Genomic DNA, 15,158 nt, shown 5'->3' with positions numbered 1-15,158 from the left:
ATCAGTGTACACAGTGGCAGAGCACTGCACTTTTATCTTCTTAAACTCAGCTCCGTTTCCTGCTGTGACAGTTTAGGCAGACACACACAGAATCTGGGGGAAAAAGCTTATATTTGTTGAAACTGTTTCCACCTGCAGCTTCCCACTAGCTAAGTTCATTTTTGTTAATGGTGTTTTCTGTAAATCAAATCAAAATATGGTTTCATATGAGGGTTACAGCCGAAATTGAAAACCGAGCTGCAGGTGGAAACTGTTTTATGCAATAAAAGCTTTTCATATTTTGCTGCGTTTTAATGATGCTTTTTGTAAACCAAATCAAAAGTCACTTTATTTGAAAATGACATGGAAGTAGATGTGTTATTCTATAAACAGTCCCCCACAGAATCAGCAGAACTCAAGCTGAATTGAAACACCTGATATTAAAGCTCTACACATCCCTTGTTATCCATTTATTCAATATTTTAGAATTGTATTATGCTTTCTGCTATCAATAAGAGTAGTTTTCTCAGATCTGAATGATTTATTTTTATTTATTTATTTTTTATTTATTTTTTTTGCATTTTGGTTCACATGGAAGTCTGGTTCCACCATAGAATAAAAAAATACAATTGCAACTTTATAACTCACAATTCTGAAATTTGTTCTACAGTTCAGAGAAAAAAACTCATAACTGTGAGATACAATCTCAGAATTTTGAGATACAGTATAAACTCAGAAATAGAAGAGATAAAAAAACTAAATTATAACAGATAGAAACTCAGAGTTATGAGATCGAATCTCAGAATTGTGAGATAGAAACTCAGAATTTTAAGAGATATAAAATCTGAATTATGAGATATGTAAACTCAGAAATATGAGGTATAAACAAGAATTATGACCGATATAAACTTAGAATTATGAGATGCAATTCAGAATTATGAGATATGTAAACAGAATCATGAGATATAAACTCGCACTTGCACTTCTGGTAATTTTGAATTCCAAAAAAAAAATTTTTAGATAAAATGTCACAATTATAATTTCACATGGCAGAAACAGCCTTCCTTAATTTTACTTGTTTGTTTTAATTTTTGTTTTGTTTCGTTTTTTTGTATTTTCTTTATATATATATATATATATATATATATATATATATATATATATATATATATATATATATATATATATATATATTATAATTTAAAACTACTTTTTTTGTTGTAATACATTTTAAAAAGTAATTTATTCCTTTGATGGAATGCTGAATTTTCAGCAGCCATTACTCGTAGTAGTAAAAAAACATAGTGATATTTCTTCAGGATTATCAAAAAAAAAAGCCTTTTGTAACATTTTAAATGTGTATCCTGTCACTTTTCATCAACTGAATGTGTCCTGGCTAGATAAAAGTATTAATTTCTTTCCTGACCCCAGACTTTTGCATTGACTCTCGTTGTAGCACCCTGGGATCTTAAACACAACTTTATTTCCTCAAGGACCAATAACCAAAAATTTTAACTTCCATTTTCATACATCTGTAGCCCTTTTTGTGAGTATTATACACCAGGCGATCTGTGAGTGGCCCACGGGTGTGCTTTTGAGAGAAAAAAAAATCCCTTAAAAGAGTATAAATCTTCAAATCAGGAAATACTGAGTGGAGAGCGTTTATGGAAGTATGTATATGCAGTCCATTTACTGGAGAAGCTGATGTCAAAAGCCATTTTACCTTTGGTATTAAATTCTCTCCCATCTGAGTCCTCTGAAGCTTTTTACCAGCCATAATAACTTCATTTTACATTTTCTTGTGGTTTGCGGTCTCCCCCATTCAAACCCTCTTAGGTCCTAAAACTCTCCACCTGTGAAATACAAATCGAGACAATTATACGCAGCTGTTATAAGCAGCCATTTCCATGACACCATTAAAGGAAAGATCAAAGGAAAAATGTCTGGGAAAAGAAAGGAATTGAAGGCAAACATCAGAGAGAGCACTTCTCGGATACAGAATGGCGTGGAGATTCGCCCACAGCTGATGCACAAAACACATGTGTGTGTGTGTGTTTACTGTAAGTTAAGCTGTGATTGGTTGACGTCCTGATCTTTGTGTTCAGGGAAAGTGGATTTGCTGGAAGAGGTCACATGTTTCTCTGGCAGTAACAAGGGCAGCAACTCCGAGGTCCAGTCGCTGAGCTCCTTTCAGTCTGATTCCTGTGATGATAACGGTAAGTGTGTGTGTTGCTCCTGCTCATTGTGAAAGGTTAAAACAACATGCATCTTTCCTCAAGACTCTTCATGCAGTCATCTTCATTTTCCAATTTGTAAATCTAGTACATATTTTAAGATATTTTTTTATTTTTGAGTGAGGTGTGTGTGCTTGTGTGTGTTTGTATGTATTAAGTCCATGACTTAATACGCTTTTTTTTTTTGTTGTTGTTGTTGTTTTTTTTACAAACTTTAATATAGCAAAACATGTTGATTCTTCATGTTTGCTCTTTTATGTATTATTTGTCATTTAATACCTTAATATTGAACTTTAAGCTATGAGACTTGAATGATTCTCAAATCTGCAACAGAGAATCATGAGATTTGTAGTTTTGTCACACGTACCTGTTGCCTTATAATCGGTAAAAGTATTTTCTATCAAGAATTATTGCTTTTTCAACAGTACAAAATGCAAACAAGCTAATTCTGTAATTGACATTGACTATTATGATTTATTATAATGCATACCAATATTTTAAAGTCTACTGATTTTAATGTTTTTTATTGCTAACAATACAGTTAAAGATTATTTTTGTTTGTTAATATATATATGCCAAATAATCATTAATAATAAGACTATGATCATTAGAACGTGTACATTAATATTTTAATATTATAATTATGAATAAATAATATCTCACTTAAGCATGCATGACTATTGTTTTAAAAAGTTTACCAACTGATTTTAATTATGGCTTCAATTCTTGAGCTAGCCACACTAAATAATTATACTAGGAAAATTAAAACGTAAATAAATTATGAATTACTATTATTATAAAAAAAAGTTAATAATAATAATAAATAGCAATAATTAAAAATTGAAACAGTTCACTTAGACATGCATGACTATTTAAATAGTGAATTAAATTAAATGAATATAAAATATAGAATTTATGCAAACATTAAAATCTTAAATTGTGGAACACACAGCTGTTGTTGGATGCTATGCTTTAGAAACTCTTTATCAAATGACCTTGTATTAAAAGACTAGCTGCTAAAGTAGACCAAACTCTGCCAGTCTTTTCTGCCATTATTCTTTAATTGACAGTGCAAAGATATCCAGCGTTTGCCGTTAAATATGACATTGTAGTGACTTTAATTAATGCTCATCTCAATCAAAGATTTGAATGCAGCAGGTCTGTGTGTGTGTGTGTGTGTGTGTGTGTGTGTGTGTGTGTGTGTGTGTGTGTGTGTGTGTGTGTGTGTGTGTGTTGGTCACATCACCATCTCTCCTCAGATTCGCTGGAATGATGTCATGCTTGCCTTTCATTGGTCACAGCTAAATTCATCTGCAGCCAATCTGGTCACAGAAGCTTCTGCAGTGGACCAGCAGTGTTACCGAAATTGTGGAGTTGATTCTTCTGTTTGATTGGTTTGTGTGGGTGTGTGTGGGTGTGGGTGAACGTTTCTGACTGGTCTTCATTGCTTTCTCTTTCCAAGCTTCCATAGTGACGGTAATTCGGCTGGTCAATGATGCAGTCGACACGATTGAGAATGAAGGTACTCTTTCCCACCGCTGGACTCTGAAGCATCTTCTTTAAAAGCGCTTGAAGACTCATACACAATCCTTTAAACACACTCTTTTTTTCTTTCTTTCTCTCTTTTTATTTTAGAATTACACACACAACCATTTGCTTAGAAGTCAACATGTGGAACATAGACTTTTAATAGGGCTGTCGCTCACTTAAATAATTCATCTCATTGTATGCAGATTAATCATTTGAAGTATTCATGATTAATTGCATGTCAATATTTAATACAAAAAGCCCTCAAGTACAGATAATAAAAAAATTATTTTATGTCCATTTCACATTAATATGGTTTTTTTTTTATATAGAATTACATTTTTTATAATCATCCAAAATTAGTTTAAATTTACAGCCCTATTTTAATATGAAAATTATTATAATTATTACACAACCTATCCCTTAAAAGAAAACCTTTTGAACTTTTAGTCTGCAGTCATTATGATTTTACATTTAACTTCTTTTTTTTTTTTTTTTTTTTTTTTTGGTTGAAAGCATTCTCAAAGGGTTTTGTCTGTTTTAGCTTTGTTCTTCTCATTTCTTCCCCAAACTATAGTTAAGTACACTACAGAAGTAACTTTACATTATTAAATACTAAGAGTGTGTGTGTGTGCGTGTGTGCGTGCGTGTGTGTGCGTGCGTGCGTGCGTGCGTGCGTGTGTGTGTGTGTGTGTGTGTGTGTGTGTGTGTGTGTGTGTGTGTGTGTGTGTGTGTGTGTGTGTGAGACAGTGAGTGAGTGAGTGAGTGAGTGAGTGAGACAGCATTACTCATGAGAAGAAACGTCACTCAGCAAGATGATCGAGCAAACACACACACGAGCCCCTGCTCAAATATTTTCACTGATGAACTCACACCTACAAACACATCCCCAGATCATATATTACCCAGAACGGAAGAGCACAAATCTTGCAAACACACACACACACACGTTTGAAGTTGTAAAAAAAAAAAAAGCTTTTCAAGTGTATCTTCAAAGCTAGACATGCTAATGCTCAATTGAGTTTTCCACTTGTCCTTTGATTTAGAGGTTGTAAATCTAACAAACTTCTGAATCTTGAAACTAGTTCATGCTGAGACATCTCAAAACTAGTTCATATTTACATATTTATAGTATTTATTATTATTTTGAATTAGGTTTTATTTATTATTATATTGACTGATTTGAAGTTTTTGTAATTTTGTGCTTTTGTTATTTTTATTAGTTAGTTTTTTACATTTCAGTAGATTCGAATAATTTAATACTTCGAATTAAATTTATTTCATCCATCCATCCATCCATCTTCTTCCGCTTATCTGGGGCCGGGTCGCGGGGGCAGCAGTCTAAGCAGAGAACCCCAGACTTCCCTCTCCCTAGACACTTCCTCCAGCTCTTCTGGGGGGACACCGAGGCGTTCCCAGGCCAGCCGGGAGACATAGTCTCTCCAGCGTGTCCTAGGTCTTCCCCGGGGTCTCCTCCCAGTGGGACGCGCCCGGAACACCTTCCCGGGAAGGCGTCCAGGAGGCATCCGGAACAGATGCCCGAGCCACTTCAGCTGACCCCTCTCGATGTGGAGGAGCAGCGGCTCTACTCTGAGCTCCTCCCGGGTGACTGAGCTTCTCACCCTATCTCTAAGGGATCGCCCAGCCACCCTGCGGAGAAAGCTCATTTCGGCCGCCTGTATCCGGGATCTTGTCCTTTCGGTCATGACCCAAAGCTCATGACCATAGGTGATAGTAGGAACGTAGATTGACCGGTAAATCGAGAGCTTCGCCTTGCGGCTCAGCTCTTTCTTCACCACGACAGACCGGTACATCGACCGCATTACTGCAGAAGCTGCACCGATCCGTCTGTCAATCTCCCGTTCCATTCTTCCCTCACTCGTGAACAAGACCCCAAGATACTTAAACTCCTCCACTTGAGGCAGGAACTCTCCACCAACCTGAAGTGGGCAAGCTACCCTTTTCCGACTGAGGACCATGCCCTCGGATTTGGAGGTGCTGATTCTCATCCCAGCCGCTTCACACTCGGCTGCAAACCGTCCCAGTGCATGCTGAAGGTCCTGGCTTGATGAGGCCAACACGACAACATCATCCGCAAAGAGCAGAGACGAAATCGTGTTGTCACCAAACCTGACCCCCTCCGGCCCCTGGCTGCGCCTAGAAATTCTGTCCATAAAAATCATGAACAGAACCGGCGACAAAGGGCAGCCCTGCCGGAGTCCAACACGCACCGGGAACAAGTCTGACTTACTGCTGGCAATACGAACCAAGCTCCTGCTCCGGTCGTACAGGGACCGGATAGCCCTTAGCAAAGGGCCCCGGACCCCATACTCCCGGAGCACCCTCCACAGGCCGCCGCGAGGGACACAGTCGAATGCCTTCTCCAAATCCACAAAGCACATGTGGACTGGTTGGGCAAACTCCCATGAACCCTCCAGCACCCTGTAGAGGGTATAGAGCTGGTCCAGTGTTCCACGGCCTGGACGAAAACCACACTGTTCCTCCTGAATCCGAGGTTCTACTATCGGCCGGATTCTCCTCTCCAGTACCCTGGCATAGACTTTCCCAGGGAGGCTGAGAAGTGTGATCCCCCTGTAGTTGGAACACACCCTCCGGTCCCCCTTCTTAAAAAGAGGGACCACCACCCCGGTCTGCCATCCCAGAGGCACCGTCCCCGACTGCCACGCGATGCTGCAGAGGCGTGTCAGCCAAGACAGCCCCACAACATCCAGAGACTTGAGGTACTCAGGGCGGATCTCATCCACCCCCGGTGCCTTGCCACCGAGGAGTTTCTTGACTACCTCGGTGACTTCAGCTTGGGTGATGGACGAGTCCACATCTGAGCCCTCAGCCTCTGCTTCCTCAATGGAAGACGTGACAGCGGGATTGAGGAGATCCTCGAAGGAGTTTTTGAAATTTATTTCAAATTATTTAATTTGCTTCCTATTTTAATTTATCTAGTATTCATTTTATTTTATAGTTTGTTTGTTTTTTAAAATAATTTTAGTTTTAGTTCACAGTAACAGCACTGCTTTAAAGTGGACTAAAAATACTTAAATAATATAAATATGAAAAATGGCACCTTTAAAACCAGCTCACTATGACAAATGATACACCTAGTTGTTGTAATAGCTGATGAAACTATTTTATTATTATTGATATGGTCATTTTCAGCTAACTAGCTTATATTTTCCATCTGACTCTGGAGCACAAAACCAGTCTTAAGTCTCTGGGGTATATTTGTAGCAATAGCCAAAATACATTGTACGGGTCAAAATTATTGATTTTTCTTTTATGCCAAAAATCATTAGGATATTAAGTATGCAATTTCATGTTCCATGAAGATATTTTGTAAATGACCTACCGTAAATAAATCAAAACGTAATTTTTGATTCGTAGTATGTATTGCTAAGAATTCATTTGGACAACTTCAAAAGCAATTTTCTCAATATTTAGATTTTTTTGCACCCTCAGATTCCAGATTTTCAAATAGTTGTATCTCGACTAAATATTGTCCGATCCTAACAAACCATACATCAATGGGAAGCTTATTTATTCAGCTTTCAGATAATGCATAAATCTTAACTTCGAAAAATTTACACTTAATAGAATCACATATTAGGATTGCTTTACATGTGGTTTAGTGGATATACTTTACACAGTCTATAAACTGAAATTATATATTCATATTTCTTATGAATGTGGTGGCTGGGAGTGCTTGATTTTCACAGTAATTGACTGTAGACTCACTTACTTCTCTTGGTCCACATTGAAATGACATTTGAGCTGTGAGCTTAATCACAGTCAATCAAACACAACGATGAAGATCAAACATGAGCACTTTAATAAGCTGGGAAGGAATGCACACATTTTTACACAACCATTCTCTCTCTCTTTCTGTTTTCACTCTCCATTATCTCTCACCCTTTTAAATATTGACCATGGTATTCATAATTTCCCTAATATACTAGTTACTGCAGTTATTGCTAAAAAAAAAAAAGATTTTATTTAATAGTAACAATAAACACCACAAGCAGTTTTTTAAATATCTATACATAGCTTTAATTTAGTTTTATTAATTTCAGTAATTCAAGCTAAAACAAGCAATGTTTAATTTGTGGTTTCAGTATTAGTAATTTTGTCTTGCACTTTTGTTGTTAGTTGCCTTTTTAATGTTTTCTTCTTTTTTTAAATGTAGCTTTAATTTAGATTTCTTTTGGTTTTAATAATTTTAGAAATTCAAGCTAAAACAAACTTAACTTTAGACATTGTTACTGTAGTTTTGCTTTTTTAAAATATTTCTGTGTAGCTGTTTATATTTATATTTCTTTTAGGTTTAATAATTTCAGAAAAACTAAAAAGAAACCAAATTATTAGACTTTTTTAATTTCTCTGTATATTTAATATATATTTATTTTAGTTTTAGTAATTTCATTCAAACTAAAAGGAAATCACATTTAATTTTTTTTTTTTAATTTTAGTAATTTCATATGTTGTTGTCATTGTTGCTTTTTTAATATTTCTATGTAGCTTCAATTACCATTTATTTTTCTATCCCAATTCCAGAGAAGCTGAGACGTTGTTGCAATAAAATCAAGAATCTGTTATTTGTTCATTCTCTTTAACTTTCATTTAATTTACAAAAGTACAAAGAAAAGATTTCCAAAGTTTTCACTGACCAATATAAATGTATTTTATAAATATGTGCAAATTTTGTTTTTGATATTGATGGCTGCAACACACTCCAAACAAATTTGGGACAGAGGCACGTTAGACACTGTCACATCAACGGTCCTCATTGTTCGGGAGTTGAGGACACTATTTGTTAAAGTTCTGCAAGAATGAGAGCTGGCCTTGTCTTGATCTAATAACCATGGACCTCCCATGAAATACATCATCTTGATGTGATATGTCTCTGTATAATCCCAGTAAATGCCTTCATGTCAATAGTACCTTCGCACATACAGCACTCACCCATGCTGTTTGCTCTGCTGCACTCATATACCATGACAAACATTTGCTTTTGCTTCTGTCACTAATGAAAGTCTGGATGGGCCCTTTGGTCTTTGGGACTGAGAACTCAAAATCCATTTTTCCTGGAATCAAGTTGAAATGTGGACTCATCTGAGTACAGCACACATTTTCTCACATTTCTTTTTGACTATCTGAGATGAGCTCTGACCCGGAGAACCCAGCAGCATCTCTGCATAGAATTGATGTTTAGATTTCTTCCAGAGTAACAGATTTCAGTTGCATTTCTTGATGCAGAAGAAGACTGTGGTAAATTCAGTGGTTTTCTGAAGTACTCCTGAGCCCATGAGGCTATATTTAACACAGCAGCTCCTTATACAATGCTATCTGAGGGCTCAAAGGTCAAGCACATTCAACTGAGGTTTCCTTCCTTGCCCTACAAGCATGTTTTGTCTGGATTCCCTGAATCTTTTCACAATATTATGTATGGTACTTGGTGAAAGACCTAATTTCTTTGCAATTCTGCATTGCTGAATGTGATTTGTGATTTGTTTGACAACTTCTCATGAAACTTGCCACAAAGTGATGAGCCATGATCCAGCTTTGTTTGCAAAGACTGAGATGCTCCTCTTATACCCAAACATGATACCTTGACCTATTACCAATTCACCTGCTTACTGTGAACTGTTTCAAAACAGTTTAACATGGATATTCTGTAACCTTTTCACTTGTATTTTTGCCTCTGTCCCAACTTTTTTGGAATGTGTTGCAGCCGTCAAAAACAAAATTTGCTCATATTTATAAAATATATTTACGCTGATCAGTGAAAACTTTGGAAATCTTTTCTTTGTATTTTTGTCATTTCAATAAAAGTTAAAGAGAATTAACAAATCAAAGATTCTTGGTTTTATTGCATTTTACAAAATGTCCCAACTTCACTGGATTTGGGGTTTTAGATTTATTCATTAAAAAAAAAAGAAAAAAAAACATTTTTTAAATTTTGCAAGGGTATCACAAAACACACAGAACAACACAAATACTTTTTCCCAGAAATAAATGTCAGGTATGATTTCAAAAGCATATCTTCATGTGATATTAGTGCATTTGCATATGGTGTTTGTAGACAAACACAGAGTTAGGATGGGTTTGGTGCTGCCCCACAAATCTATCTCTCTTTCTCTTTCTCTGTCTTCCTGCTTCTTTTCTGCCTGCCAGTGTCCGTTATGGATCAAGGTCAAAACTTCAACAGAGGTGATTCACGTTCTCTCTCCTGCTTTGTTCAGCTAAATTTCCCGGAGTTCTTGCCCTCCTTCCTTTTCAGACTTTGTTCTCTGTCTATTCCTCCCTCTCTCGCTCTCCCTTTCCGTATTGCTGACAAACTGAGCTGTTGCATTCTGGGAAATGTCACATCATCCAGCAGCGAGATGCTCTTTGCCGACACACACACACACATCAGAGTACCTGCAGTCTTCCGTCACCCCTTTCCTCTCTTTTTCTCGTCTGTCTCTTCCCCCGCAGTGCTTCCATTGCTGACTTTGTGTTTTTCTTTTGTTTGATATTGATGTTTTCTGATAGTGAGGATTAGGCCATGTACAGTGCGTGTGTGTATGTGTGCGTGTGTCCCTGCGCTTCTGTGTTTCCATGCATCGCTGCATGCAGTCCTCACACTCTTTTAATTTGCATTTTTTAATGAATGTGTTTCGCTTGTGTCAACAACGTGTCACTGACCTCTGAACCTTGACCTCTTGTACTGGCTGAGTCTTCGATCACCTCGCAGGCATGTCCACTCACTACAGCAAGACCTGCATGTGGAGATGCTCAGTGTAATGTTTCTGTCCCCACCAAAAATCAAATGGATTACAAATGGGCAGCTGAGACTCATTTGAAAAACGTGCCTGTGGAGACATTTCTGAAAAATTATATCAGTTGCTTCCTGCAGTTTCCGAAACACTTTCAAAGTGAAATATCTGGGGAGTGACAGAAAAAATCAGTTCAATTTTATTCAAAACAGATGAACATGTTTGTGGAAATGTTTATGCTGGTTGTTGTATGAATTGATTCATTTTTATTTCAGTTTTAGTTATTTTAGTATATCAGTTCATTTCCAACATATATGTGTGTGTGTGTATATATATATATATATATATATATATAAGTTGATTGTAATAAACCTGGTGAGTCGTTTAAACGGTAAGCTCCTGAGTCCTGAGCAAGTTTACTACATCAGAAATACCAAATAATTAGAGCTAGCTATGTATGCAACCATCAAAATATATTACACAAAAAAAAAAATACATAGTGTAGAATTTACTTGGAAACAATTTCCTCTCAGAAATTGCTAGTAAATTTCACAAATAATTACAAAGAAACCGCAAGTAACATTGAATTACAAATTACATTTTTAAGCACAAAAATTATATATATATATATATATATATATATGTATATTTTTTTTTTTTTTTTTTTTTTTTTTTTTTAATGAACCAGAAATTTGAAAAAAAAACTATGTATAAAAAATGTTTAACAGTTCTGTGCTAATACCTTTGAGAGAATACGTCTTTATTAATTGATAATCCGCCCCAAAATCATAATTTGTGCAAGCATGAATAAAAGTTGATGGTGTTTTACTGACACCAGTGCTGGAAACTGCAGTGAATTGTATGTATAGGTACATTTTTTGCAAAAGCAAGAAGCACGTTTTTCCAATGAGCCTATGTTGCAAATGGGAGACCCTAGAGTCTCAACAAGTGCTCCGTTTGGGACAGGACTGACGTCTAACCTGTTAACCTCCCTTCAGAATGACCAAGCATGCAGCCCTACATGATTACGTTCCAACCGAAGGACCCCTTAGTTTTTTGCCCACTCGATGTTTACTAACTTCCTGTTTCCTGTTTCACCAGCATACCACTGGGACACTTCTGATTGGCTGCCGAGCACACGCTTACCAGACATCGAGGAAGTCCCCACCTATGAGACGGGTGAAGTGGGCGTGGCCTTAGAATCTGACTATTACCTTGGCGGATTCGATATCGACAGCGACTATCCGCCTCCTCAGGAGGAGGAGTTTATGTCCCAGGACCAGCTGCCTCCGCCCCTTCCCACTGAGGAATATGACACTTCACCCGCCAATCAACCTGTTTCCAGGGAGAGCACTCTGAGCGGGGACCGCAAGCCCCGCCCACACTTTCACCCCAGCCAATACCTGCCTCCGCATCAGCTGCCACTCGGCTCTGCGGGGGAGGAGTTTAGCACTTTTACAGGCAGGGAGGAGCGTCTGTCTGTCAATGCCTCCTCTGCCTCTGACGTATCCTCCGTGCCCTGCGGGTTTGAAGACTCTGAGACGGGAAGAAGCTTGGATAGTTTGGAGGACACGCACATGCACCCACATACACAGCAGACTGAGGTCTGACACGCCACCTGCGAACTACAGACACAGTTAGTGATGTTAACAGGACGTGTTTTCCCACATAAAAGACACTAAACTCTTCGTCTATCTAAGTTGTAAGACAGATGCAGCAGATTCGGTCTAAAGACAAACTCTCAGTGCTGCCCTCTGCATGAGCAGCTCAAATATAAAAGCACAGGAAGTGGCCGGAAGTGATGTCATGGTTGGGGACCAGACGATTAAAGCAACAAGAAGCGTCATATTGAACGGAGACCAATGATCTGTAGACATGTTTTTAAAAATTGCCTGGTGCATTTCATTGTTGCTTCCAGTTCCTGATTTGTTTGGTGCTGTGTTTGAATCTGATCTGTCCTAAAACCTAGTGAGCCGCCTACCTAGACGATATTTTGCTGCCTTCTAAGATACAAATTGTAAGTTTAAATAATTATTTTTTTAGAATTGCATAAAATTAAATCCTTTCTAATTACATATTTTAGATTATTAATGCAAGAACTAAACTTACATTTACATAGAATAGAGAATGACAATCAACAATAATGACAATAAACAAAATACTAAAAGTAATAGAAAAAAAAATTACCATATACAAAGCTATAACATTATATTTGTGATTACACTTTTTTTATTATTTATGCAGAAACAAAACTTAGAATTACATACAATGAAGTATAAAAAATTATATACTAATAGTAATACCAAACCTACTGTAAGTAAATACAAAACAATACATTTGTTTTGTTTAAATTCAGTTTAGTGAAATCCTTTGTACTTAGACTTTTTTATTTATACATAAACAAAACTTAGAATTGCATACAGTAAAGAAACCTAAATTAAAATTAGAATTTTAAATACAGCATAAAGTAGTAACTCACATATACATCCCTGAATGCATTGTAAAAAAAATAATAAAAAAAACCTTCTCCAAGACGAAGAAATATACTCATTTAATTCAGAAAAATATTAATAAAAATTGTTAAATGTAATTAAAAAATTACTTTTAGTTATGCAATATTTGTGTAAGTTCATACACATTTTTCTTTGTTGTATGCATCAAACTCTACTGAAATCAAATGTGACTCAAGACTCAAATTAAGCTAATAATAAATCAATAAATAAACCAGCCTAAAGGTTTTTTTTTAGGTCTTAGCTGGTTTAAACTGGTTCAACTGTTTTTTCAGCAAGCAGATGTTTAGCTAATGTTCCCAAATGCCCAAACCCCTTCTAAAACCATCCAAAAAGTCCAGCTTGGCCAGGCTGGGAGACCAGCCAACCACCTTAGGCTGGTTTCAGCAGTTTTTTGTGTTCAGCAGGGGGGCGCTTTGCATCAAACTGGGCAGTTGAGTTGCTTTCTTTGTAAACCGTTCCAAATCGCTCACTTATAAGGTTCCATTTGAATTCAGATGCCACCTTAGAAGGCAGCTCACTAGGTTTTGCAGCCGATCTTGTCTGTGTGCACAGGTGGACATAAATATGAAACCGTTTTCTATAAACAGTCAAGAAGCACACAAGTTTTATGTATATTCCCAATATTTTTTTTTTTTATAAATGCATTGACTTTTTTTGCACTAAACTGATAGATGTGTTCAGACTTACAGCGGCCCTGTCTAAAATAATCCTGTCATGTCACATTTAAGGCCCTGGACTGGTAGCAGCGTCGTCTTTTGTGTGAAGCATTAGTGGGTCCTGAATAGCACTATTTTTCAAGCTGATCGTTTTAGACGAGCGTTTTAAAGGAACGTGGGCAACTCTCTTCTGTAGCTTACGTCTCCTCTTTTTTTTTTGTCTTGTGAAAACATCACAGTTACATATCAGAAAGCCATAAGCAGAAGAATATCATCAATAATGTTTGTGTTCGCAGGCACTTACAATGCAAGAATGACACATGCCTGTAGCACGCAGTCCAAAAACCTCATCCGGTTCTCCATCGACCCAAACCAGAGAAAATAGTGGAACGAGAGAGCGAAAGCAATAACGGTAAGTCAGAAAGAAGGAAATGCCAAGTCCTGAAACGGAATACTGAATAAAAGATGCAGGGAAAGAAAATGTAAAGAAAGTGAAAATCAATAAAATATAAATCAAAATGAGAACGAGGGAGAAGGAGAGAGAGAGACGGAGACGTGATACTGTGGACCAACTTTGGATTGGAAAGGCGTATAGGCCTGAAGGGAACAGGACTGAGATGTTTGGCGTGAGCTGATTTCAGAGCTTGCACTGTCATTTTGAACGCCATTGGGCGGAGCGGTTTTTTGTAAAAGCTGTAATTTTGACGGCAATTGTTGTACAGTGTATATACGTTGTTCAGGTTGTTCAAATGCAGATTTTGTAGATATTGAACTGCAATCATGGCAGGGTTTGTGCACCCAGCAGATGAAAAGGCCAAACACGCAAACTCACGTACTTTCGCTGGCATTTTTAACAGATTTACGCATCTTTTTTTGCAGCTGCTTTTTACCTTTTTTCAGAATATGTTTCTCCGCCCCTTTTTTAAATTGTATTTTTGTTTCCATTTCACCGTGTTTATATTATAGAAAAGGGAATTCCTCTACCCCTGATGGATTTGCGCAGGGGGTTTATTTTTATTCATTTGTTTGTATTGTTTTAATTTCGTCTTTGATTCGTTTTGTTTTGTTGACTGTGTAAAACAGTATTAAAACATGCTTGTTATACTGTTCGTGTAAAAATGCTTTTCTTCACTCCTGGATTTTTGTTTAGTTTGTTTTGTTTGGTGTTTTTTTTTTTTTTTAAATCAATGCTAAAATTAAAAAATGAATATTGATCAAACTGTATATGACTTTGAAGTTTGTGGGTAATTTAGTTAAACACGACATGAAATACTGTAAATGTCTCATCTTTTAGTTCACATGCTGAGAAAAAATGGGTAACATTTTAAAGTAAGGTCTGATTAGTTAACATAAATTCATTGACTAACATTACAATGCGTTAATATATTTTAACACTAGTTAATAAAAATAGTTCACGTTAGCTCAGGTCCATTAAATAATATTAACAGACACATGTTTTGATTTTAATAATGTAATAAT

The 15,158-nt window shown here is 36.7% G+C and overlaps 1 protein-coding gene across 5 annotated transcripts in view; it reads left to right on the top strand.

Annotated features, from left to right (window-relative positions):
• fat3a (FAT atypical cadherin 3a) overlaps positions 1–14,787 on the top strand; it is a 168,986-nt gene extending 154,199 nt beyond the window's left edge. For 2 of the 5 annotated variants that reach the window (XM_059513916.1, XM_059513914.1), the window contains 4 exons: positions 2,085–2,195; positions 3,676–3,735; positions 9,927–9,962; positions 11,612–14,787. In XM_059513916.1, the coding sequence (XP_059369899.1) occupies positions 2,085–2,195; positions 3,676–3,735; positions 9,927–9,962; positions 11,612–12,120 (716 nt within the window). In that variant the 3' untranslated portion in view covers positions 12,121–14,787. The remainder of the gene's footprint in view (positions 1–2,084; positions 2,196–3,675; positions 3,736–9,926; positions 9,963–11,611) is intronic. The other 3 variants (XM_059513918.1, XM_059513917.1, XM_059513915.1) reach the window with 2 other exon arrangements.
• Positions 14,788–15,158: the final 371 nt, after the last annotated feature.

The sequence above is a fragment of the Carassius carassius genome, chromosome 28 (assembly GCF_963082965.1).
Source record: "Carassius carassius chromosome 28, fCarCar2.1, whole genome shotgun sequence".
NCBI lineage: Eukaryota > Metazoa > Chordata > Actinopteri > Cypriniformes > Cyprinidae > Carassius > Carassius carassius.
This window is presented reverse-complemented; position numbering and strand designations above follow the sequence as displayed.